General features: G+C 40.7%; 1 protein-coding gene across 1 annotated transcript in view; it reads left to right on the top strand.

The window, feature by feature from the left end:
* Positions 1-27,971, top strand: part of EPHA6 (EPH receptor A6) — an 848,112-nt gene that overhangs the window by 793,687 nt on the left and 26,454 nt on the right. Inside the window, exon 15 of the mRNA XM_084875438.1 lies at positions 14,288-14,437. Within this exon, the coding sequence (XP_084731564.1) occupies positions 14,288-14,437 (150 nt within the window). The remainder of the gene's footprint in view (positions 1-14,287; positions 14,438-27,971) is intronic.

The following is a 27,971-nucleotide window of genomic DNA, read 5'->3' as shown; positions in this document are numbered from 1 at the left end:
TTAGATACGTTAAGCAAGTAAATTCCTCTCTAGAATATGGCAAATATCTAACCAGAGAAATAGAAATAGATGGCTTCAATGTATAAAACTTGGGTGTCATATATGACTATTACAGAATTATTAAATAATGTTACTAACTTCCTAGACATGGCAAGATTTTCCTACTTCTACTCTTCCCTCTCCTTAGACTCCCATCAGCAATTCACAAAGCCGCCAAAGTGATCTAAAAAATAAATAAATAAATAAAACAAAATCCCTAATTTTACCACCACATGGCTTGAAGCTTTTCAGTGGCTTCCCATTGCCACAAGAAAGGATTTCTTTAAATGCTTTAGGAAGAATTTTATGATCTTGTAAGCCCTTCATGATCTCCCCGCTTACTGCCTTAGCCTCCATCTCTTCACTCCCCCATCTCACGCTCTATTCTCCCATTGTGCTCAGCTTCTCTCAGTACTTCTAAATCTGTATGTTCTCTTTTGTACCTGCTCTTCTCTTTCCTGGACCGGCCTTTCCTCCACTGTCCCTGATCTCCTCCCCCCCACACACACCTCTTTATTCATCTAACTCTAATCTTCCGTAAGGTGTAAGCCAAGATGTCATTTTCTCTTGGAAGCCTTCCCTGACTCTCCCTTTTCATGGCACCTGTCACATTTCATAGCATCATTTATTATGTGTTATTAGATGATAAGTACTTTCATGACCTTATTATACTATATCCCCAACATTCCTTTAAGTAATACTAATTTGATATCTATTGTGCCCAATACTCATTTCTAAGGTCCGGGGCAAAAAAAAAAAAAAAAAAAAAAAGGAGGAGTAGTAGAGAACAACTGAAAAAGAACAGACAGAGAAGAGCACAGAGTGAAATAAGAAAGAGCCAGAGACATTCAAGATAAAAACGGAAAGGGCTCATAGAAATCCAGGGTGATCTCTTTAAAAATATTGCCTCACCCCCAGACAGGTCCTCTACTACTGAAAACTTTGCCATTGGCTTGCGATAACATATGAAAATGACAGACATCATTCCTTACTTCATTCTACCTGCAGCCCAGTACATGGGATTCTGTCATGTTGTGCCATTCAGCCTTCCAGCAACGTCCTCCAGAGCCATCTGCTGTCCGCAGTGAACAAGGCTGCGGACCCCAAATGATGTACTTACGCCTGAACAAAATGAGCTGGGAGCTATTTTAAAAGCATTGCTTTTCCAAAATTTACTCACTGGAAAAATCTGCTATAAAACGGTGAATATGTTATGCAAGTAAAATTAGACCTTTCAACCTTCTTGGTATGATGCACGATTGCACGCACTTATTGCAGGTGATTCTGTCAGAAATAAAGTAATTTTTTGTTTTATTAGAAATTTAGTGCAAAAGGTCAAAAGAGAGGTTTAAGGTCCCTGTCATCCTTTATACTTAAAAAATTAAAATAGCTCATTTACACCACTTTTCTACATGAAGCAGATCTTTAAGCCACAACAAAATGAGGTTTGAAAACAAAGAAATCAAGCCAAATTATGTGTGATTTTGCACAGATGCATCCCACATTGTTAAATTCTATTTGCTAGGAACACATTTCAACTTACTGTGCCATTGTGGAGTCCTGTAGCATAGTCTAAATGTCTAATCAAGCCAGCCTTGGACTCTAATCCGGCAGCAATTTCAGGCAACTTGAAATCCCTGGGACACATGGTGCTCTTCCACCCTCTGTGCCTGTGAACTCTGCCCTCTCTGAAAAGATGTCCTGTCACTGACTTATTAGACTCCTCCGCTTCTATTAAACTCTACCTAAAACATTACCTCTCTGTGAGGCCTCTCTGCTTCTCCCCATACCCATCCAAACAGCTGACCCTCCCTTCTTGCCACCAAAGGAATCTTGCACAGGCTTCTTTTGGAGTCCTCACCCTTAGTGCTGCCACTGTTTGTTTACTTCCAAGTCTCCCCTGCTGTGAATAATTTAGAATTAAAAATTAGAATCTTCATGATCTCCCTGAGGATAGGTAGGGTGTCTTTGTGATTCAAGCACCTGGCATGTGAGATGTGTTTTAAAAAATGTTTGATCTGAAAGAGAATAAGTGAATGAATAAATAAATGAATGCCATAAGTGACTTTCAGCGCCTCTCCCGGGCAATGCCCTTAATACCCTGAGATAGATTGAGAAATTTCCCTTTCTTGTTTTCCTTATCCTTAACCAAGTTCATAACGGTGAACTGAAAAGTAAAACTTGAAATCCTCTTCTACAGTATGGTTCTGAGACCGTGCTTTTTATTTTACATCATTTGTCTACTTCATCTCATCCAGTTATCCTCTCAGCAAATAACCATTCTAATCATAGCACCATGCTAAATACAGTAAAGTAGATCACTAAGAATAAAAGCACCTCCAAGGATTTATTTCCAAAATTTGTCTATCCAGAAAGTGCATCTACATTTTAAAAAGCCAGCTAGTACATAGAAGATATATGATACTAAGTGCCAATGAGTGAGGTAGACAATGGGTGTCAAGGAGAGATCATTTGAGTCATGAACAGAATTGGAGCTAAAGGAAAAGTTGACAAGACAGCATTCCATCTTAGAATAATGGAATGAACAACGTTTGTGTACATTTCCTCAGCTAAGACACTGGGAATGTATGAAAACTGTCCCCCATACTTTAATCAGATTTTCCCAATGTTAAAGTTTATTTAGAAATGCTAGCATTTTAATAATTTTCTCAGCCAAAATCTACCTTCAAAATTTATTTGTAGTAAACACTTTTTGGCATTTCCAGCTCCTGGTACTTCCAGACTTTTCTCAAGTTCTTGCCCACCTTTGGCTGTGACCCCCTGTGCCCTGCCCTTCCCATATAGTAACGCTCCCTCCATCTCTCAGAGACTCAGACCCTGTGTGCTCTCCTCTGTTGAGTATCCGTCAGTCTCAGCAGCTGGTCTCAAGAAGACCACCTGTAAAGATGTCCTCTGTCCTCTTACTCTCCTGCTCAGGTTACACTCAGAGCTAGCCTTTCTGACCAGGGTAATTAGAGGTCACAATTGCGCTCTGAACTGATGTATCACAGCACTATGTGCGACACCCACAGGAGAGACCTGCGTCTCAGACTCGTTCTCGCAAAGCCCCGTGGATCTGTCAGGAAGGGTCTGATTTAACATAGAAAGTGCCAGTGGGCATGATGATGACTTCGGGTCGTTCCTCCTGTTTTTAACTTACTGGGGTATTATGTGTATTAACAAGTCATAGAATATGAAAAGCTCACATGAACTGCAATATCACAGTCCAAACTCCTCAATTTATAGAGACTGTAATTTGCCCAAAATCACACAACAAATTAGTGAAACAAGAGGCATTAGAAGCCAGGTGTTTGGCTCTGACGTTGCTTTGTCTCCACACCACACTCTCTCTCCAAAGTAAGCACCCCTGGGTGTGTGAGAATCAGCACAGTGTGTGGCCTACATGCTTCCTCCATCCTAGTCAAATATTTGTTTTCAAACTGGGCTTGCAAATGATATTATATAAATGTAGACATGCCTCATTTTATGCACCCTCTTTTCCTAATAACAGAATCTGAAGTTTTTCCCCAAAAAAATAACATTTAATTATGGATGAAAATAGTCTAAGTAATAATTGCTGCTTTTGATTGATATTATCCTCAAAGGGAACTTGATAAGGAAGCAAAACATTCACTCCTTGGTGATTTATATCAGTTTGAGGCCATTCAGATAAAAATGCTTTGTATACACTCAAAGATGTATACATAATTATGTTATCATCCTATATACATAATTATGTTATCCTATATCATCCTAAAAGAGGTAATATGCAAATTGACCCATCACTCCAACACACAAAATGGTCACCCCCTGTGGACATAAGATGGCCACCACAAGATGGCCAGCAGGGGAGGGCAGTTGGGAGGAACTAAGTCTGCAAGGGAGGGCAAATGGGGGAAATCAGGCCTGCAGGAGAGGGCAGTTAGGGGCAACCGGGTAGGCAGGGGAGGACAGTTGTGGGGGACCCAGACCTGCAGGGGATGGCAGTTAGGGTACCAGGCCAACAGGGGAGCAGTTAAGCATCCATCAGGCTGGTAGGGGAGTGGTTATGGAGTGATCAGGCAGTCAGAAGCAGTTAGGGACAAGCAGGCAGGCAGGCAGACAAGCAGTTGGGAGCCAGCAATTCTGGATTGTGAGAGGGATGTCCCAGATTGGAAAGGGTGCAGGCTGGGCTGGGGGACACCCTTCCCTCCCGTGCACAAATTTTGTGCACCAGGCCTCTAGTTTTATGTATTACACTAGAGGCCCAGTGCATGAAAATTCATGCACTGGAGTGGGGGGGGGGGTGTCACCCAGCCCAGCCTACCCTCTCTCACAGTCCGGGAGCCCTCAGGAGTAGGAGGCGACCCAGCGATCAGGGGATGGCGATGCCCCCATCACACTTCTGCTGCTGCCATTACCAGCAGTGTAAGCCTTGGCTGGCCCTGGTTACCTGAGCCTCGGGTGGCCATCCGAGGCTTGCCTGTGCCTCGTGTCAGCCCCGGGGGGCTGGGAGGCTGAGGAGACTGGGAGACTCTAGAGGCAGGTTCTCAGAGTGGCCAGGCCCACCTGGGGGAGGGCCTTGCCTTGCCTTGTGCCTGCCGCCCCAGTGTGGCTGATGGGACTGGGCGCTACCATCTTGTGGCTGTGGGTGCCTCCATCATTGAGGATGGGGCAGTCAATTAGCATATTCCCTCTTTGTAGATAGGATTAGTAGTTAATGTATTAAATGTCTCTATATTAATGGTAAAAAATAATCCTTTACTTCCTTTTATGATTTACGTGGCACAATTTTTAAAAATATTATCTCTGTGCTAATTTCCTACTATAAATTCATTATAATACACTGGGGAGGCAACAATAAAAATAAAGTTTAAAAAAAATACACTGGGAAAGGAGTAGAGGGTTAGCTAGTCTTTCACATAATGAGATTAAAAAGAAAAAAGAGAAAGAGAGTAAATGGAGACAGATGAAATATGGAAGAATGTAACTCTCTAGAGAAGAATGGGAATTGTACTTTTAACTCTATTAGTATCCTCTATCCCCTTGAGACCATATCATACAGTATAGTTGTAAAACCATAATGAATTACAGGACACTTTTAAAAACATGTCTATACTGTCAGTGAGTTTATGTATCTACACTCAGATACAACAGCAGTCCTCATAATAATGTACATGTAATTCTCACACATTACAGTAACAGTGTCCTGCTTTACCTATTCTATAGGATGGAATAGAAGATCTAATTTCACAGATGTCACCCCAGAATAGTGTTATTCACTTAATGATGTAGCATTTATGTTCTCATCAAAAGAGAATACTGAGAAAAAGACAATTATGAATTATTTTGAGGAGCAATTTAGGAGGAAGCAGGTGAAAGGATTCTAATTCCTGAGGCTTTGAGTAGCACTATAAACTCTTGTTTTATTACAGGAACAAAAAATTAGCATTCACTGAATGTTTATACATTTAGAGAATGAATAAAAGTGTAGAATATTTTAGGTAATGTAAATAGAGGAGACTGAGAAAGTCTTTTCATAGTTGAGAATGTTTTTTAGAGAGTGGAAAGCAAAACGAGTTAGCAATTCATGTTTATTTGAAGTCATTTCTCATTTGTCCCTATTCTTTATGAAAACTATGGTCTAAATAATGTCAAAAATATAAAATTGTTTCATAATCAGAACAAGAGGTTGGGTTAAAATTAGAGTGGGGGAGGGTGACAGCAATGTCCAGAGGAGCCAAGAGGATAATGGAAGTAAGTCAAGTGTGTCCAGTGACTTAGTGAGATGTAGTAGAATGGAGTGACAGAACCCACACTCTAATGACATTTAAATTCACCTAAAAAAGTAACCACACAAAATAGTTTCAGAACTATTTCAGCCCAAGGGTGAACAGTTGGTAAACTCTGGATTCATAAAATCAAAGCCTTGAGACCTCAGTGAGCACCGAAACAAAGGTAGTTGGCACAGGGAATGAAAGCCTGGCACAGAAACAACTGTTAGGAAGTCTTTGTCTTATATAAAACTATGAAAACAGTTTCATATGTTTGAGGCCTAAAACAATGCTATTTACCATAGATTTCTACATTGCTCATTCTATAAAAACTGGTTGTTAGAACCAATGACTTCTATTTTTAAAACACTATGCCAAAAAAGGGTCTTATGCTTACAGCACGGGTGTCTCGGTATAATATCTATGAATTCCATGATACTGCTGCAAGATCATGTGGTGTGTGTGTGTGTGTGTGTGTGTGTGTGTGTGTGTGTGTACATACATGTGCACTTTTGAGGGGAGAAGGTTTGTAACTTTTCCAGTGTGTCACAACTCGATAAAGAAAAGAGAAACACTCAGAAAAAGACAAGAAATCCAAAGAGAATCATTATCACGCAGGTCCAGTTGTAGGCAGAAATCAGGCTGCCAACATTCAACTATAGATAATGTTCTTTGATGACAGAATCCTACCTATGAAAGAATAAGACGAATGAGATACATCTCCAGTCTTGGAAGGGCACTAATAGGACAAGGGCAGGAATGTAAGTATGGGTCCAAAGTCACTAGACCAAGGTATCCGGATTTCCTCAAACTAGACAAGATATTATCTAAATTACAAGAACTTGAGTCAGAGCTGGTCTGTCAGCAGAATTGATTTGGTGCCAGCCAGAGTGGCTCAGTTTGTTAAGCATTGTCCTGTGCACTGAAAGGTTGCTGGTCCGATTCCTGGTCAGAGTATCTATCTGGGCTGCAGGTTTGAGCCCCAGTTGGGACACATGCAGAAGGCAACGGATCAATATTTCTCCTCCTCTCTCTCTCTCTTTCATTTCTCCTTTCTTCTTTTTAAGCATGACCTCAGATGAGGGTTAAAAAAAATTGATTTGGTGCCTCTAGCTCTTAAAAGCCCTTGTTTTAGAAGTTGACCCCTGAGACTGGGCACTGTTGGAGGTGGGCTTAGTGATTCAAGATGGGGGAACTGGGATGCTGGTCTGGGCTGGAAGCCAACCAGATCCTCCCAAAAGACAAATTTTAAATACATTAACTTGAGGAAACAACATTTTATTCCTACCTACTCTGTGTTGGCAGCTTAGAGGTACTTCATTTGTATATCTCATTTAATCCATTTAATAAAGTTACCTAGAAGCCAAAATGTGAAAAGCTTTCTCAACTACAAATGAATTTATTCTGCCATAGTCCTCAGTCTTTCTTCAAGGAAAGACAAATATTATCCTCATATTTCAGAAAAGGATAAGACTTCACACAGTACCAAAGTTACCTGGATCAGAAAAGCTCAGTTAAAAAAAGAGAGTACATGCCCCTCTTAGGCAGGGTAGTACAGATGTAGTTTTAAAAGGCTTACACAATGAAACATAGTTTCATTATTATATAATAACTAGAGGCCTGGTGAACAAAATTCATGCACTGGGGGGCAGGGAGGTTTCCCTCAGCTCAGCCTGCATCCTCTCCAATCTGGGACCCCTTGGGGGATGTCCAGCAGTTAGACATCCCTCTCACAATCTGGAATTGCTGGCTCCCAACCACTCGCCTGCCTACCTGCCTGATTACTCCTAACCGCTTCTGCCTGGCATCCTGATCACCCCTTAACCACTTCACTGCCAGCCTGATCGAAGCCTAAATGTTTCCCTGCTGGCCTGGTCACCCCCAACTGCCTTCCCCTACCAGCCTGGTCGCCCCCAACTGCTCTCTCCTGTAGGCCTGGTCACCCCTAATTGCCCTCCCCTGCTGGCCTGATCACCCACACTGCCCTCACCTGCTGGCCATCTTGTGACAGCCATTTGTGACCACATGGGGCTGTCATCTTGTAACCACATGAGATGGCCATCTTGTGTGAGAGCATGATGGTCAATTTGCATATTACCTATTTATAGGATTTATTGATTTGGGAACACAAATTAGAAAGAAATACTCACAGAAGAACTTTCTCATGATCAGTAATTCTTGTGAGAAAGAAAAATATCCCCCTGATAAAGGTTGTCTATATAATTAGTGTGTGTGTGATTTTTCTGTGATTTGTTGTGACTTCCCAAGACACAATAATGAATTAAGACAAAAGATGCCACAATGCTGCTTCCTCTATCTATGCTTCCAAAACCAACTACTTCTGCTACTGATAACAAATTACGATGTAAAGTGATCTTTCATTGAGCACATTAACTCTTCTTTTGTTGAGCATCAGTAAGACTCCATATAATGAGTTTTCAAATAATCAATCAGTATACATTGAGTTTAAAAACAAAAAGAGCCCTAGCTGGTTTGGCTCAGTGGATAGAGCATCTGCCTGTGTACTGAAGGATCTCAGGTTTGATTCCAGATAAGGACACATGCCCAGTAGGGAGAGTGCAGGAGGCAGCCAATCAATGATTCTCTCTCATCATTGATGTTTCTATCTCTCTTTCTCTCCCTTCGTCTCTGAAATCAATAAAAAATATTTTTTAAAACAAAAAGTCAATGTCCCTGTTCTGTACTTTCAACGTTTCATAGTATTTATACCATTGCCTTTCTTTTTAAAAGCAATTGAGTTGTTTTCACCCTTTCTTACCAATTAGAATGATCACTGTAACCATAGTGACTGGCCTGGATTTAAATAAAATAGGAGTATGCTCTTCTCCTTTACTGTCTGTCATCAGGCTATCAGTTCACAGGGTCTATTTACCAATTCATATGGCCTATCTCCTTATGGTGCAATGAGATACTGTAGGCAAATATTAAAACACTAGGGGTCCAGTGCATGAATACATGCATCTTGAAAGGAACTGTGGGCTGAGAGGCTGCAGTGAGCCCAGGATTGGGTCTCGGCCCATTCTCTGTGCCCCTGCCCAACCACTCCTGCCACAACCCCCAATTCCCTCTTTGCCAGCAGCCCCGCTCCCATGCGTTGATGGCCCCAGCCTCGCTTACACCCATTGACAGTGTGAGCAATTGGGGCCGGCCCCAGCAGGGGGTGAGAGCAGGGCCAGCACTGTTAGAGGGTGTGAGTAGTGGCTGCTGCCCTGATTGCCCCTCAGGAGCAGGGGGAGGTGGAGAAGCCATAGGGGGCAATTGGTGCCATCAGCTGCCGCTTGTACTTGCTGATGGTGCCGAGCGATTGGGACTGGCACCAGGTGCCAGCAGTGGTGCAAGCGGCAGCTCCTGCGCTGGCTGCAGGTGCGAGTGGGGCCAGCACTAGCAGTGGATGTGAGTGGCGACTCCAGCACCTGGAGTAGGTGCAAGCGCCTGGCTAACTGTGGCTCACAGGAGCAAAGAATGTTCAGTAACCACCAGAGGATCACCCCAATGACAGCGACTGGCACCCCGCCTTGGTATGGTGCGCCCATTCACATGCTCTACCATCCCACAAGGCCCAATGCCCACCATGTTCTGCGCACACCCCCTGGTGGTCAGTGCACGTCATAGCAACCAATTGTTCAGTTGTTTCGGTTGTTCCACCATTCGGCCTATTTGCATATTAGACTTTTATTATATAGGATGATAGTTTACCATTTTATTCAAATCCCTTCATTTTGCTGGTCTAAAACATAAGACCCAGAGTTAAGACTTGCCCAGGTTCATACAATTGTGGACTGCGAGACTGCAGTGAGCACAGGAGTGGGTCTCGTCAGTGGGTGTGAGTGGGGCTGGGGCCATTAACGCGTGGGAGCGGGGCTGCTGGCAGAGAGGGGATAGGGGGCCGTGGCAGGAGCAGCTGGTTGGGGCACAGGGGCATGAACTTGTGCATACAACTACTTAGTGATAGCTCTACCTAGAATATGCAGCTTATAAAGAAAAATATTTAATCAAAATTGTCAGTAGAAATTCCTTAAATTAATCTTTAACCATAGTATGTATGTTTTATGTACAGTAGTTCTTATAATTATTAAAGTTTGGGTACCACGGAGATAAACTGAGAAAATTTGAAAAGGATAGTCTGGCCGAAACCGGTTTGGCTCAGTGGATAGAGCATCGGACTGCGGTCTCAAGGGTCCCAGGTTCGATTTCAGTCAAGGGCATGTACCTTGGCTGCGGGCACATCCCAGTAGGAGGTGTGCAAGAGGCAGCTGATCGATGATTCTCTAAGGTGTCCTATATGGTTCAGTGAGTCAGCCTCCCAGTTACCTGAGGTGGACAGTCTTGGTGTAGCCCTTTATGGGCTGTGTGTGCAGTCTTGTTGTTAAGCCTTGCTTGTTGTTGGTATCACTGGGAAGCGTTGACCTCCAAGCCAATTGGCTATGAGGATCACTCGATGATTCTCTCTCATCGATGTTTCTAACTCTCTATCCCTCTCTCTTCCTCTCTATAAAAAAATCAATAATATATATATATATATATATATATATATATATATATATATATATATATATTTTTTTTTTTTTTTTTTTTTTTTTTTTTTAAAGGACAGTCTGGACGGAGGGCATGTATGGGGGTTCGGGTGGGGTGGGGATTGGTAAAGTATGTACACATATAATACCTTAATTTAAATAATGAGGAGGAAAAATAAAAATAAAAAGGACAGTCTGTAGGGAGATTGTTGTCTATTCAAACCTGTTGCCTTTAAGATAACCACCAAATCCAGTGAATAAGAAACGAAGAGATTTCTTTTTATGTTCTTGTTTCTCAATGGAACTTTTCATCTGGGTTCAATATTGAATCACTATATTTCAATTGATTGTGGCCTCTGTTAAAGATTAGAGGATTAGAGTCTAAAACTCAGACGTTCATTAAATATGCCTATAATACAACTCCACTCCTGGATGTGGAGTTTACAGCATACAGGCTCCTGGTTCCCTCTTCAGCACTTTTCCTGCTACAACCTCATTACCTACTTATTAGACAACAGCCCAGAATATGATTTGAGAAACAGAAATAAAAGGTTTGCTAACAACTTTTTCAGTGGCAATCCAGATTCCTTCTTCCTGTTTCTCTTCCATATCCTAAGTAAGTAACCTTGCTGTATAAGGCAGATATTAGTAAGTGAGAAGGCTTTTGAGTTTCATTCAGTCATTTTGATCAGCATCTTTGGTAACTTTTTTTTTTTCCTCATGAGCATATGGTAAAGCAAGATGCAATGTTCGAATGATTGTGATTTCAATCTAAAGTACTATTTGTTCATTCCTGAAACCCGAGACATCTGGTGGTTAGTGCTTTGAGAAAAAAGTACCTTAATGTTTTACCTTTGCTGTGATTGAAGATCATGGGCAAAAATGGGTAGATGAGATTAAGCCACAAAGTTCATACATTCAATTTAAAAAGAAGACTTCTGTGCTTCTAAAGTAAGAAAGGGGATAGAGATCCTTCAGTAATCTTAATGACCTCTTCCTTTCTTATTCATCTTGCACTTAGGTATAAACTATATCCAGTATGTAGCCTCCCATTAGAAAAAGATTTAAATACGTCCTATCTCCATCCCATTTATATTCAGGATTATTCCATTGTATGCATACTCTCAGATTCATATGACCATGCATTTTTGTTAATTAGAATTGTATCTCCTATATCAAAATTTCTGTGCCAATTTTTCAGACTTTGTTTTAAGATTTATTCTAGCTCACACTTTCCATTACAAGATGACACTGGACTAGAATTTGAAATAAAGATGTACTGTCCATCTTCTTGCTGTGTCCTCTCATGGCCTTTCCTGTACCTGCACACCTCTGTTGTCTCTTCGTCTTCATCAATCAAGCTGGATTAGGGCCCATCCTTATGACCTCATTTAACTTTAATTACCTCTTCAAAGGCCCTATCTGTAAATATAGTCACGTTGGGAGTTAAAGCTTCAGCCTACGAATTCTGAGGCTAGCAATGCTATTCATTAAACATTCTATAATATCTTGTCCTTGAGGAAGAAAATAAAATCTTAGGAAGGAAAGTGGTAAAATTATCATTCATATGCCATATCAGATTATATAAAATATAAACTTACATGTAAATCATTTATATGAGATATCATTTATGAATGCACACGAAATAACCCTTAGCTATGTTTTTTAGCCTGTCTTAATGGAACACATGGAGATTTAGCAAAGGATCAGCCCAGCAGACTAACAATTCACATTCTGTTTGCCAGGAGAGACAAAGATCCAGAGTCAGAAATACCAGATGAGTCTGATCTCTTGCATCTGTTCTGACGTCAAATCTACAGATTTGGCCTTTATTCCCTGGAAGTGTGGCTTCCACACGCCTGAGGCTGACTTAAGTGGCTTCAAAAGGCAGAGCCACAGGACTGAGGTGCTTCGGCCACAAGCATGCAGTAAACAAAGGCTGCTGTAGTCCGGGGCACAAATAAGTCTGCGCCCTGTCTCCCTCCTGAAGGGCAGACCACTCCAGTCTTTCCAGAGCACTGCTCTGTTCTGTTGGATCATTGACAGTGCTCCCGTTTCTGAATTCTTTTCATCATCTGTGTTAGGATTGCCAGATTTAGTAAATAAAAAATATAGGGTGCCCAGTTAAATTTGAATTTCAGATAAACAATGAATATTTTCCGTACAAATCTGTCTCATGCAATATTTGGGACATACACACCAAAAAAAGTATATTTTATCATGAGAAATACTTATACTAAAAATAACATTTGTTATTTATCTGAAATTCAAATTTACTGTGGGTCCTATATTTTATCTGACAACTCTATTTTGAGTTCAGGAACGAATCCTTCCCTTGCAAATCCCTTCCCCACACCACCAGCCTCTTAAACTGCTTTCACCAACTTCATAAATTTAATTTCCTGGTCTTAATTTGGTGCTGCGCCAGAGCGTGCAAACCCCAGGTTTCAGACTCCCTTCTATTGTACTACTATAATACATGGTTATGGGTATTCAGTGTTAAAACAATAAAAATTAGTTTGTCTCAACTTTTCTCCCATGCTGAAGTATTTACATGTTTATATCAACGCCCCATAACACTGTTAGGATGGTATTCCTAGAGATCATGTGTTTACTCCTGCGGGGAGGACTCTCTAAGCCTGGGAACCCTGGACTCAATCTACTCACCTGTAAAATCTTGATTGAATTCAAGGTATTTTCCCCAAGGTTCCTACAAACTAGTCCTTGCTACAGTTCTCTAAAATGAAGGTTCCATTAATGCTCTCATTTGCCTGGTGAAACCTAATTGTTCCTATTTCTGTTGAATCGCTTTTCTCTTCAAGTAAGTAGTGTTTAGGTTACTAAATAAGTAGGGTTTAGATGACCCGGTTAATGGCTTCACCTGTAAAAAGTTAGATCTAAATCCTCAAGGGCCAAATAATGCTCCCTTTATTTCCTTCCACCCCCACTGGACCTCACACCGGACTTTGCGCACAGTGTGTGGTCAGATGAACGTGCTGACAATGATGAAGCAACTTCCTTACGTGGTTCTGACTGTCCCGTCCTGTGCTGGGGACAGAAACCCTCTCCAAGGTGAGACTGTGACTGGAGCCGCTCATTGTTCTCTTCCGCCATCTAGTGGCATCAGGGTCGCTCTCGTCCGCTCAACTTGCTGTTCAGAGCTGCAAAGATTTCAAAGATTGTAAATCAAATAAATGAATTGTTTTATTGTCGTTATAGTAAAAAGGGGATTTATAGAGTGTTCCAAGAGATAAAATGCAATAAATGTTGATAAAAATAAGTATAACACAATAGCCAACTTTAATACCCAAATAGTATAGATTAAATTCATGCAATTTAATCTTTAATATGTTCAGATGTTAACTTGAACGTTGAAGATCAAAAGTATGACCTAGCCTAAATGTGTTATAATGAAGAATCATCCTCACGTGCTTTTGTATAATGTTAAAGGATTTTTTTTTTACTTTAATGTAATCACATTTTCACAGCAGATGAAAATGAAAGGAAATATAATTCTGATAAACATAGAGAATATCTCAGTTCTGTATTTAACCATTTGTCTTTAATTAATTTAGAACTTACCATTATTATTAATACATGCAATATAATTTTTAATGGGTATTGAATTATATTTAGCTTTAATGTCCTATAATCTGGAATTATATTCACATGGCATGATGGTTTAATTGTGTGAATCTAAAGTGAAAATAAATTTTTCTAATGAATGAAATAAAATATTTCTGAAGTGTGACTTATTTCCCATTAAAGCTGTTTCCACTGAATAACTATTATAGGAAGAATATTTCTGAGATATTAACATTATTCTGCTTTTATTTTTAGTTAAATGCTAACACTATCACTCAGTATTTAGGTCTTTCTAACAAATGATATTTAATTGGAATGCCATTTGTTTTTAACATGCTTGCAAGCCAGCTGAGAAATCTCCAATGTGTTTTCCAGGGTGGGAAAATCCCCATCAGATGGACAGCCCCAGAAGCTATCGCCTACAGAAAATTCTCCTCCGCGAGTGATGCCTGGAGCTATGGCATCGTCATGTGGGAGGTCATGTCCTACGGAGAGAGACCGTACTGGGAGATGTCTAACCAAGATGTAAGTGCCTCGGGTAGTAGTTGAGCTGCCATTTTGTGAGTATGAACACGTCAGCATTGAGGGGGGAATGTGCCTTTTGCCCTCACTCAGATTAGGCCTGTGGCTGAGATTGAAAAGCTAAGTAACTTTTCTCTCTGAGCTGTATTTGGTGCCAGAGGGCCCAGCTGATGGGCTTTGCCATGTGAGTACATGATCTGCACCCCACAGCTGGGACTTCCACACATGTTATTCTAATGCAGCATAACCGTGTTTATTCTGCATTAGACCTGCAAGTAACAAAAAAGGAAGAGTAGTGTTTATCTTTTATTCCTTCCTTAGGGCAATTGAATGTGCCACGGTAAACAGCAAAGTATCTCTATTTATTGCTTAGTAGAAAAAAATTGAATGTTCTCAGGCACTGGATCATCAATATATGTCATCTGGTATGGTTCTTTTAAGATATGTACATGACCCTTTATACATTCTGTTTTGTTTCTGTTTTATCGATAAAAATTACCTTGGTGGTTTAATACAGAATAGGATGGTTAACACACATTTGACCTCTGTGACCTATCGGAGTGATAGAGACGATAGTCAGAAAATGCAAGTACCCAGATGATGCAAATAAGTGTGCTGTCAGAACTGAAAATATATATTAATATCCTACTTTCTCAAAGTATCCAGTGGTTTCTGAGGCAATGGCAATGGAAAATCGCCTCTAACGGGGTTCTGAGTGTTCAAAGGAGAGAGCAAAGACAGTGGAGCTACAGAAGATCCCTAAGCACACCCAGAGGACAGCCACTGTCTCATCTCCTTCCTTTTCCATAGTCAGTTCCTTGAGCAGCCCCTCCACTCCTCATTGTTCTTTCTCAACTTCAAGTTGTCCAAGTATCTTAATAACTCATTCAGTTGGTGCATTTAAACAATGGAATACTACATGGAAATAAAAAGAAAGAACTCTTATCTTTTGCAACAGCTTGGATGGACCTGGAGAGTATTATGCTGAGCAAAATAAGCCAGTCAGGGAAAGATAAGTACCCCATGATCTCACTCATATGTGGAATCTAATGAACCAAATAAACTGATGATCAAAAATAGTCCCAGAGACATAGAAGCATGAACAGATAGTTGAACTTCAGAGGATAAGCAGGGGATAGCAGGTGGGAAGGAATCAACCAATGGACTTGTGTGCATATATGCATAACCCGTGAACACAGACAGTGGGGTGGTGAGGGTGTGAGGGGGTTACGGGAGCTGGCTGAAATAGGCTAAAGGGAAGAAAAGAAGGACATATGTAATACTTTCAACAATAAAGATTTTTTTTAATAATTACTTACTTAGTCACAGAGTTTATATGATTAGCTCACCATGGCTATTACTTCTCTCTGCCATAGAGTGCTACTTTCAAAGCTGAGCCCTGCTTGGTCCTGTGGGTGCCTGCTGACTCTGTGGAGAATGCCAGTTTCAGGCAGCAGGTTTGAGGTCATACACACTGCTCAGTCATCACTCTGCAAAGCACATCATCCACACACAAAGTCATCAAGGCTGGGCCCTCAGTGCAGAGTGTGCCATGGCCAGCCACCTCTGCTCCACTCCCATCGCTTGGACTTTGGATCCAGGTCATTTGCCTAGAGTCTATCTACGACTCTTCAGGGAACTTTAAGTGAAGGAACTCACTGCTTCTCCCTGCCACTGGGTGTTGTTTGGGGCAGCTTATAACTGTCTTTCCAGCTCTTCTTAGAAACTTAATCTCAGATACCAAAACTTCCCCTTCAGCACCAGGAGGAACCCATTTCTTAACTACTTATCCAAGGTGATGGAAGCGCTGAATTCAGTTACAATAGCTCCTGCTCTGCTCTAACCCCAGATCATGTTGCTTACTTGTTCTCCTTTCACAGGGCTGAAATATGTCATTCAAGCAAATCTCCAGAATAAAGCGCCCCCTTCAGATGAGTTGAAGTCCTCACTGCACAGGACAGCCCTCCCTTCAAGTATCTTACTGAATGGCACCCCAGTTAGTCCTTGTTTTAACCAGTTTCCTGACAGACTTCACATGAAAAACTGACTAACTCAGAAGCCTCCAAACTTTACTAAATATACCCTTACCAGTAAAAATTCTTAAGCATTCATAGCTGACATGTGCATACTTATTTGCATAATATATACAAGAACTACTGTACTAATATAATCATTTATTCATTTACATATATTCACTGGGTGCCTGCTCTTCTTCAAGAACTAGAGAATGAAACAGAAAACAATGTTACACCTGGAAAGGGCCAAAAAGATTATCTGGTCCAAGCCAGTCGGTGTGCTCAGTGGTTGAGTATCAACCAGGAACCAGGAGGTCATAGTTCCATTCTTGGTCAAGGCACATGTCCAAGGTTGCAGATTCAATCCCAGTAGGGGATGTGAAGGAGGCAGCTGGTTGATGAGGTTTCTCTCTCATCAATGTTCCTCTCTATTCCTACCCTTTCCTCTCTCTTTAAAAAATATCAATAAAAACATATTTTTTAAAAATCTAATATCTAGTCCCACCCAAGTCCAACTTGATTATGAAAATGAGGGATAGAGAAGTGACATGATTTTCATAAAAGTGCATAGTAAGTGATTTAACAGTGCTCTTGGAAGACAATGCTAATAAAATTCTAAAATAGTGGTCAGCAAACAGAGAGGCAAACCGCAGCTCATGAGCCACATGTGGCTCGCGAGCCACAGCTTGCCGACCACTGTTCTAGAATAAGAAAGGAGAAGAAATAGATGCTTCTTTCATGGTGGTTTGGTTTATAGTCCACATGGCTCCCCATGAAGAACCGGTGACTTCTTGCCCTTGTGGAACTTACCTTATAGGGAGAAGGAAACAGACTATAAACAAGTAATAAGTAGAAGATACAGTATGTAACAGGTTAATCAAGGGGGGTAGAAAAAACAAGAAAGTAGGATAGAAAATGCTGGAGGTTAATTTCAAATATCTTACAAAATACTAGACAGACATGTAAATTGACCATGCCTCCGCTACACCCACAGCCAATCAGAGTGAGTATGCAAATTAGAATGCCAAAGATGGTGGCCGCCCAGCTGCTCCAGGTGCAGAGTGGCCAGGCAGGGTATGAGAAGAAGGTGGGGAGGGGTGAAGGGATCTACAGGAGCAGAGTGCCGCTGCGAAGACAAGACTGCAGACTTGAGTCTGCAGTGAAGACAGCAGACTCTGGCCGGAGTCTGTAACAAAGATGGAGACTGCAGACGCTGGCCAGAGTCAAGGCCTGGGTCCCAGGTGCTAGGAAAACCAGTGCTGGAAGACAAGGGAAGGAAGGCCTATTGCATGAATCTCTTCGTGCAACAGGTCTCTAGTATTCTATCTAATAAAAGAGTAATATGCAGATTGACCATCACTCTAACACACAAGATGGCTGCCACCATGTGCTCAAAGATTCTGCCCCCATGTGGACACAAGATTGCCACCACAAGATGGCCAGCAGGGGAGGGCAGTTGGGGGTGACAAGGCCTGCAGGGGAAGGCAGTTAGGGGTGACAAGGCCTGCAGGGGAGGGCAGTTAGGGGCAATCAGGCTAGCAGGGTAGTGGTTAGGGGGTGATCAAGCTGGCAGGCAGAAGCGGTTAGGGGCAATCAGAAGGCAAGCAGGCGAACAGTTGGGAACCAGCAGTCATAGATTGTGAGAGGGATATCCGAATGCATGTTTAGACCCGATCCTACCAGGATGGGGTCTAAACAGGCAGTTGGACATACCTGGAGGGGTCCCAGATTGGAGACGGTGCAAGCTGGGCTGAGGGACACATATCCCCATGCACAAATTTCATGCACCGGGCCTCTAGTTTATTATAAAATTCATTCATAAAATTCATTCCTTTATAATCTTAAAAGTCATGAATAGTAATTTTATTAGACATTCATAAATAGTCATTGTTACAATAGAATGATACAAATATAAATAGAACTTCTATTATTTTTCCACCCCTGGATTATCATTTTACCACCTGGGGTACTTTATACCACAGATTTAGAAACCAGGGCCATCATAATGGAGACTACAAATCAACCATGAAAGTCACTTAACTTTTCAAATTGCCTAAGCTTCATAACCAATAAATACAGTAAAAAGGCTGAGCTAAATTATTTATAATATTCCTCTTAAGAGGAATATTACATACTATTATTTTATAATCTCTGCAGAAATAGTTTAACATACTTATCTCAGCAAAGGAATGATTCAAATTGTTCTTTTCAGAAATTTAGGACATTTCTGAATCGCTGTTGAGATGTTAAGAATGAGAAAGGACTACTACAGAGCAGAGCAGGTACAAGTGAAGATACCAGACAAAACAGATATGTTTTTTAGGAGAGCAGCCTCTGGGAGAAATGTGTGGTTTCCAACTTAGACCACCATGTAAATTTTGCCTAGAATAGTCCAAACCCTGTTGTCAACCCCTTCTTCCTGGATCTTGCCCAATAGTTTACCCAGTCATTCTGGCCCAGTGTCTAGATGAACTGTAGCCAAGATGACCATTTAGAGAGCAATTCTGTCTCCTAAACCTCATTTGGCCACAAAGCCTATATCTGGAACCAGAAGCTACTACAGCCAGGAATAGACAGACTCCCGACATTAAGCCCATTCTCATCCATTCAGGATTGCCAGTGTCCATGTCACAAGGTTGACCACTCTCCAGCTAGAGCTTGGTTGTTGTTTAAGGGCAAGGTAGGGGTTAAGGTGGCTGTCTTCATAGTATTTGAGTGGTTACCAAAATATATTCAAGCAAGAATCTGAAAATCAGAACAAAGAGCTCTGGGGTGAAGGGTTGGGGAGGAGGCAAACCCTTGTTCTAAGATGGATACAAGACTAAAGGAAAGTACTAAGAACTATTTTGTTTTGTTTACTTGTGCTTTTTTTATTTTTGTGTTTGACTTTCTGCAACCAATGTTCATTTTAAATAAAAACAAGTAATATTTTGCCGAAACCGGTTTGGCTCAATGGATAGAGAGTCGGCTTGGGGACTGAAGGGACCCGGGTTTGATTCTGGTCAAGGGCATGTACCTTGGTTGCAGGCATATCCCCAGTAGGGGGTGTGCAAGAGGCAGCTGATCGATGACTCTCTCTCATCAATGTTTCTAACACTCTATCTCTCTCCCTTCCTCTCTGTACAAAATCAATAAAATATATTAAAAAAAAAAAAAAAGAACAAGAAAGTAATATTTTAAACAATAAAAATTCAACATGTCCTGTTTGAACATTTTATGTTTTTACTACAGTTTGGTGAGTTTAACTGAGCTATGGGCTTAACAAAATATGGAATGTTAACATGTTTTATTATCTTAAATGAGGTTAGAAAATTTCAGATAGCTTTGATGAAAGAGTCTTTCCTTTCTGCAGACTGTGGCATATTTTATTATTATGAACAATTCTGACTTTGCAGAATCTGTTTTAGTGAATAGCATAATGTTTCCCAAAGGTCAGTGGTATTGTATGGAAAGGAAATGAGGAAAATAGAATGCATTGGACTAGTCCTTAGAAGGCCTCACAATCATAACACCTTAGCCATCCAGCAGTTACTTACTAAACACATGCCAGTCGCTGGGTCAGATGTGCATGTGGGTTGGAGATGGAGAATTATAAAACACAGTCCTCACTCTCAAGAAGCCCAGTATGTAGATGAGGAGATGAAGTTCTGGCATTTATCAGTCTCTTCCCTATCACCGAGCAGAGTGTACACTTCTCAAGCAGAGACCTCATGCCTTCTACCTTTTTTAAATAGAGACAACAGTGTGTGAATCTGCATTGCCATTTTTGCAAATATATGCCCAAAAAAAGCATGCATACTGTATTATGCAGGGTTCTTTTGATTATAAATGACAGAGACTCAACCCAAGCTAATGTAAGTAAAAATAAATTTTTTCCAGGTGTGAGACTAAATGTAGTTCAGCAGTGCTCCGTCTCAGGAATCATGCAGACTTTTAGTGCTTTTCTGGGTCCGTTGACCTCATTTTCTCCTGCTGCAAAGGTCTTCTTTGCTTTATGCTTCTTTACGCTCCAGAGCTCAGCATTCGGCTCAACAGCCTCAGCAAAATGAGACCTTCTGTCTGTGGAAGTGTATGTACTGATACCAGAAAATTCTGGTTGGCTCTGTTAGGCCCTGCCCAACCCTGCCCCATGCCAGGAAATGGGTACTGTGAATGGTCAGGCTGAGTTTAAGTACCAGCCTGTATGCTCAGAGGTGGGAGCAACACTGTGATTGGCAATTTCCCCAAAAATCTCATGGAGTGAGGGAGAAGTCCCCAAAGGAAAGTGGTAGTGTGCCAGAGATTTACTATGTTGTCTACTTTCAGTGTACTTTTTTTTTTTCAAGAGAACTACCTTTTTTGCAGTATTAAATGGCCCAAAATTGTTAACTTTGTGCATCACTGCATTTGAGTGAGGTAGCAGGTGTAGTAGAAAGGTCATGAGAGCTTTGGAGGAGGGTTTCTCAACCTCAGAACTATTGGTGTGCTGGGCTGAATAATTTTTTGTTGTTGGGGGCTGTCTTGTGCATTTGAAGGATGTTTAGCAGCATCCCCGCGTCTACCCACTAGATGCCAGTAGCAGCCTCCAAGTCATTCCAAGCAAAATTGTCCCCAGGCACTGCCCAGTTGGGGATGGGGTACAAAAATCACTCCCAGTTAAGAGCCACTGCATTAGAGCTAAAAAGATCTGTGTTCAAATCCCAGCTCCACAATTTACTGGCCATGTAATCTTAGGCAAGTGGTTTAAGTTTTCTGAGATACTAGAGGCCTGGTGCATGAAATTCATGCATGGGTAGGGTCCCTAGTCCTGGCCTGCGATCAGGGCCGATTTGTGGCGTGACCAGCGAGGCGATTCCGTGCCTCCCCCCCACCCCCCCAGCTGGCACCCACCTTGTCTGGCCTGGGGCCTGCAGGCTGGGGGCAAGCTCCTGCAGTGAGCGTCTGCCCCCTCGTGGTCAGTGTGCATCATATCCACCATTCATTCCACTGGTCATTCCACCATTTGGTCAATTTGCATATTAGGCTTTTATTATATAGGATTGTTTATAATGGTATTCAAAAACACTCAACTACAGGATTTGAAAGAATTAGAGATAGTGTAGGTAGCATACCTTGTACATACACAGTGTTTAACCAGTGATAATCATCACAACTTGCTTATTATGAGCCAAGCATTTTAGATTATTAGATCATTTAATCTTCAAAATAATTTTTTAAGATAGATACTGATATTTGTATTATTGCTAGATCAAAGAACTGCGGCTGTCTGGAAAGTTTAAGTAACTTACCCAAGCTTACTAGCTAATGATAGAAGTGAAGTTCATGCCCCTGCTTACTAGTGCATGAAAAGTCTTGTTTTCAAAGGCTCTCCATGCCACAGAAGTTCTACGAAATGAGATCAAAGCATCTTTAATTCTATGTGCCGCTCTGGTTTCATTGTTTTCTATTAGCAAAAGAATGTGGATTGACTCACTATAGTCTGGAACTATAAATCTTTTCGGCAGTATTTTGTGTCTTGATGTTAAAATTTTATAGAATGTACCATATATATTGAATATCTTAAAATAATTAAGGCAGTAGCTTAAAATCAGATTCTAATGATCAGCATATTTAGCCTATTATAGAAACATGTCACAGGCACACTGAAGGTATACAACTTCTTGCTGTTTCCTAGCATTTTTTCCTTTTTAAGATATTGCAGGGGAATAGTTTGTTATTTTCATCCAAGTTCAGAATAATTGCTGTTTACTACGTATGGAAGGGCATCCTAATGCCAGCAGCTACACAGGCTCCAAAGAGGACACCTCGGCCACTGCAGGTCTTCCAGCACTTACACTGTGTAAAGTACTTAGCAGAAGAAAATGCAAGCAAAACATGAACAGCAGGCAACATTAAATAACCAAATCCCCACAGAGCTCGTGTGTAGGGGGAAAACTAGCACCACATAATGAGAGGTGACTTGGCTCGAACTAATGATCTAACGCAAGACTGAAGTCTTGGGTTTTGTTTTGTTTTGTTTTTCCCTGCTGTGATGATGTTTAAAAAAATAAAAAAACATTCTCCTTGAAGCAATTTGAAACACAAATGCCTCCAGGGTATGATGTCATTTAAGCATATGCTACTAAGCTGGTCCCTTTTCCCAAAAAGATAACCATTATCAGGGAACATTCATTGGAGGTTTGCTAGGAAACATAACTCTGCCTCAATATTTTTATGTTTTTATTTCTCCTTCTCAAAAGCTTTTATAAACTGTTTTTGCTTTAATTTGCTTTCAAAACCTTAATTGAGGGGGAAAATTAGAGTTTATCTTTAGGACTCTTCTTTTTTTGTAGGTGATATGGTTGGAAGTAAACTTTTGATCTTATCTGAATGAATTCTTTTTTTTTCAAAATTTAAGAAGGAAGAAAATAACCTTTCACCATATTTGTTTGTCCTAATAATTCTATAACCTTTATCAGTTACAAGTCAATTTTTCAGCCAAGAATGGAGGAATTGCAGAATACACTTACCTAGAAATGCAGTCTGATTTTATGACACAGGGTCCAGTCATTTCCAGTTTTTGTCTCTGATTAGATTGTCCTAACTCTACTTTATTATGTAACTAGAGGCCTGATGCACAAGATTCGTATATTGGAGAGTGGGGGGGGGGGGGGGGGGGGTCCCCGGGTGTCCCATTATTTCAACTTCCATATTAGAGGGAATTTTTGCATTTATTTGAATATGTATTCTACCAAAGCAATTTTCAAAATGGCCTTCTTCTTCCCTATTTTTCAATAATTCCTACTATTGGTACATAGGGAATAGCAGCCTTTTAATTAAATATATACCAGTTACATTAGCATGATGCATGTCTACTACCGAGGCAAGAGTAATAGGGGATATTGTGAGATGCAATCAGTCACCATTGCAAATAATTCAAATAAAGTTCCAAGTAGAGGAAACCATAACCAATATGCAATTACCACAGAGTAATTTCCAAGGGAATTTTTTACATTAAATGACCACAAAGCTGGAAAATGTATACATAACAGCAATGTTTTATTTTTAAAAAGTTAATTATGCCTTTAGTTTCTGTTGGGGAAAAATACACTCACAATCTTTTGGTGTTATAATTTTTATTCCATCTTCTGTTCTCTTTTGAACAAAGAAAGCATTTTAATTTTTATTGTCTTTTGTTCTCTTTGAAACAAAGAAGGCATTTTTAAATCCCTTTTTCTTTGTACTCATAAATTATTTTTGCATAGCTTTTAGATATTTTTAGTGTGTTTGGGAAATGGATTAAAGGTGTGTAATGTTTTTCTAAAATCAAAATGATGCACCAGTGAAGAAATACTTGGTTTTTACCCAGAGGGCACTTGAGAAAATGGCCCTGAGTTTTAAGAACATTTTCTTCTTAAAGAAAAAAAAAAAAAAATGCTTTTAAATAGATAGATTTGGAATGTGTCTTTATATTTTTTTTAAAAGTATAATTTATTAGAGAGGAACTGGCATAGTGAGGAATATCATGGTTCCCCAAATCTTCCTAATCTTGGTTTTCCAGGAGATACTCCGGCCACGTCTGGATTTTTGTCTCCCTGCACTTAGAGCTCTATGAACCAGTCCTTTCAAAGGAGGCCAAATTTAGACATGAAGGTTACAGAACCTGGAGATCTGGAGATGCTACCAGAAGTCCTACAGATGAACCTTCCAATTTAAATGACTCTAGAACACATGTGTCAAACACAAGGCCCGCGGGCCAAATCCAGCCCGCCAGGCCTTGCAATGTGGCCCACACCGCGCTGTCATCACTGCACTCCGCTGTCAGTTTATGACATTGTCAGTTTATGACTGTTCAGTAAACCATTCGGCCCGCGATTTAGGCTGGATTTTAGATTTTGGCCCCTTCTCTGATTGAGTTCGACACCCCTACTCTAGAAGCATAACTTTTTAATTTGAAATGTACTATTGCAAGCACTGAACCCATTTCTCTTTTCTTTACTAAGGAGGAGACAGAGCTTGTTAGTGACAGTTTAGGTTTTGATGTAGTTCAGATGGCTCCTTCACTAATGCTCGTCCTACTCCTTACACACAGAAGCATAGTTAGACAGAAGTGTTAGTTATCTCATTCTTAAGAAGTATGACTTTAGCTGTTAGGGATGAAGATTTTCTAAATGATGTCATATCATCAACAATCTTTTAACCTATGAGAGTTCTACACTTCATATTATTCCCCATTTTGTCACTCATTCAACAATTTAAAAGATGGTAACCAACCAAGGACAAGCACTCTCGGTTTTATATAGGTCATTGACATTCTGTTGTGACTTCAAAAATGAGGTTTGAGAACTGTCTTAGGTGTAGGAATTTTTAAAAGGTAATTTTGCTTGCTTGCTTTATTATTTATTGATTTTGAGAGAGAAATAAAGGGAAAGAAAAAAATATTGATTTGTTGTTCTATCCATTTATACATTCATTGGTTGATTCTTTTATGTGCTCTGACCTAAATCTAACCCAACAACCTTGGCATTAGGACAATGTTCTAACCAACTAAGTGACCTGGCCAGGGCCTGAAAAAAGTCTTTATCTTAAAGTTAAAAAGGAAATATTCAGTTTCCTTACTATAATTATTTATAAATTAGAGACCTGGTGCATGAAATTCATGCATGGGGGGAGGGGTATCCCTCAGCCCAGCCTGCACCCTCTCCAATCTGGGACCCCTCGAGGGATGTCTGACTGGGATCGGGCCTAAATGAGCAGTTGAACATCTCTCTCACAACCCAGGACTGCTGGCTCCCAACTGTTCACCTGCCTGCCTTCCTGATTGCCCCTAACCACTTCTATCTGCCAGCCTGATTGATGTCTAACTGCTCCCCTACCTGCCTGTTTGCCCCCAACTTCCTTCCTCTGCCAGACTGGTCACCCCTAACTGCCCTCTCCTGCAGGGTTGATTGGGGGCCCAGACTCAGATGGAGAGAAACTGGACTATCTGGCATCCAGCGAAACTCAAGGGCGGCTTTCTCTCAGAGGTGCTTGCAATGATTACCTCGGGACACTGAGACCCAGGGGCCTCTTAAGGCAGGGCTGATGGGAAGACATTGCTCTTTGTTCTGCCCTGAGACCCCACCCCACCCAAGCTGTGCGCAGAAGCTTTAGCATATGAATAGCCTGGTCCTTTGAAATCTAAACTTACCTAACAAGCTGCAGCTGAGTCAGAGAGACCCAGAACATCCAGAACAGCAGCTTGCATTGCTTCACAGTTGGGCCTCATCTGGGCACCTCCAATAAAAGAAGAGGAATCTTCATATCTCTCTGTACTCCTGCTGGGAGGCCTCAGGCAGAGGCTAAATTAGCACCTCCTTTGAGATCCAAGAGTCGATATACCCAAGGGTCAGAGTGGGAACATCCAGATTACAACTCCTCAGATCCATAAAGGACACACTCAGGAGGCAGACTCAGTGAGCACCAAAGCCCCACTGAAGCAAGTCTTGCCTCATAAGGGTGTCTCCAGCACAGAAGTTCTCCCATCGTAGACACAGCTGATCCTCACAACCACTTGGCCTGGAGGTCAATTCCTCCCAGTGATACCAACAACAATCAAGGTCTAACTACAACAAGTTTGTGCACACAGCCCACAAAGGGGTACACCAAGAGTGTCCACCTCAGGTTATTAGGGAGGCTGAGTCACTGGGCTGTATAGGACACCTAGCACACAAACCCATTCAAGGGAAGCAGCCAGAATGCGGAGACAAAAAAACAGGTCACAAATGAAAGAAATGGAAAGCAAATGACTGGATATAGAATTCAAACACATAGTTACAAGATTTTTCAAGAATTTTCTAGAAACCACTGATAAATTTAGAGAGACCATCGAGGATATGAAAAAGGACCAACTAGTAATTAAGCATACACTGACTGAAATAAAGAATAGTATACAGATATCCAACAGCAGACTAGAGGATTGCAAGAATTAAGTCAAAGATTTGAAATACAAAAAAGCAAATAACACCCAATCAGAAAAGAAAAAAGAAAAAAAATCCAAAAATATGAAGATAGTATAAGGAGCCTCTGGGGCTTCAAGTGTACCAACATCCAAATTATGTGGGTGCTAGAAGAAGAAAGAGAGAGAGAGAGAGAGAGAGAGAGAGAAGACATTGAAAACCTATTTGAAGAAATAATGACAGAAAACTTGCCCCACCTGGTGAAAGAAATAGATTTACAAGTCCAGGAAGTGCAGAGAACCCCAAACAAAAGGAATCCAAAGAAGACCACACCAAGACATATAATTAAAATGTCAAAAGCAAAAAAAACAGAGTATATTAAAAGCAGCAAGAGAAAAACAGTTACCCATATGATTGTCAGCTGATTTCTCAACAGAAACTATGCAGGCCAGATGGTAGTGGCAAGAAATATTCAAAGTGATGAACAGCAAGAACCTACAACCAAGATTACTCTACCCAGCAAAGCTATCATTCAGAATTGAAGGTCAGATAAAGAGCTTCACAGACAAGAAAAAGTTAAAGGAGTTCATCACCGCCAAACCAGTATTATATGAAATGCTGAAAGGTGTTCTTTTAGAAGAGGAAGAATAAGAAAAATATAAAGATAAAAAGTATGAACAACAAATACATATCTATCAATAAGTGAATCTAAAAATCAAGTGAATACAACAAGTGAATCTAAAAATCAAGTGAATAAAAAAATCTGAGGAACAGAATAAACTGGTGAATATAATAGAATCAGGGTCATAGAAAGGGAGTGGACTGACAATCCTTGGGGGGTAAGGGATGTTGGGGTGTGGGAAGAGACTGAACAAAAATTGTACACCTATGGATGAGGACAGTGGGTGGGGTGGGAACTGGGTAAAGGGGTGCTGGGGGTGGGGGAGAAGAGTAACTAAAATAATCTAAACAATAAAGATTTATTTTAAAAAATACTTTCCATTGCATTTACTAGTGTACATTTTAGTCCTTGCTAAAACTTTGAGAATTTCTTTTAAAAGCAAGTATAAGTAGCTAAATTGAATAGACTGCTCTTTTGAAAATTACTTTTAAAAAAGGCGATTCCCTGCACAGCCTAAGCAGTCCCTGTTCAAGGAAGTTTCAGGGTCTTCCTGCTGGCTGTCTACTCCTGGTTGGCCTGGTTTAATAGAAGGTGTACATTGCCTGTTTTGACTCAGAAACTGTCAAGACGGTTGGAAAACTCATTGGATTCAGCAAAAGCAGAACAATCTGCCCTGTGTCCCAACTGAACTTTACGTTGATTCTGGGCTGCTGAAAATTGCAGTGTCAGTGACAAGGAACCAATCCAATCTATTTAGAATAACCAGCCAGGTTTTAGATAATAACTTCTGACAGAATCTAATCCCTTTTCCTAATCTAATTCTTGCATGGAAATGATCACTGCAGTCATTTTCATATTTTTTCACTTTATTTTAATTTTCTCCTTACATTTTTAAATAAGGGTATAACCTTGTTTAACTCTTCTCTAAAAAGTGACAGCCTACAACTGTCATATAACTAAACTATTAAAAAATTCTCTCTACAGTAAAGCAACAAGCAGACTGT

This window comes from Pipistrellus hanaki, assembly GCF_964339955.1.
Source record: "Pipistrellus hanaki genome assembly, chromosome: 2".
NCBI lineage: Eukaryota > Metazoa > Chordata > Mammalia > Chiroptera > Vespertilionidae > Pipistrellus > Pipistrellus hanaki.
Note: the sequence above shows the minus strand (reverse complement) of the source record. Positions and strands in the feature narration are given on the sequence as shown.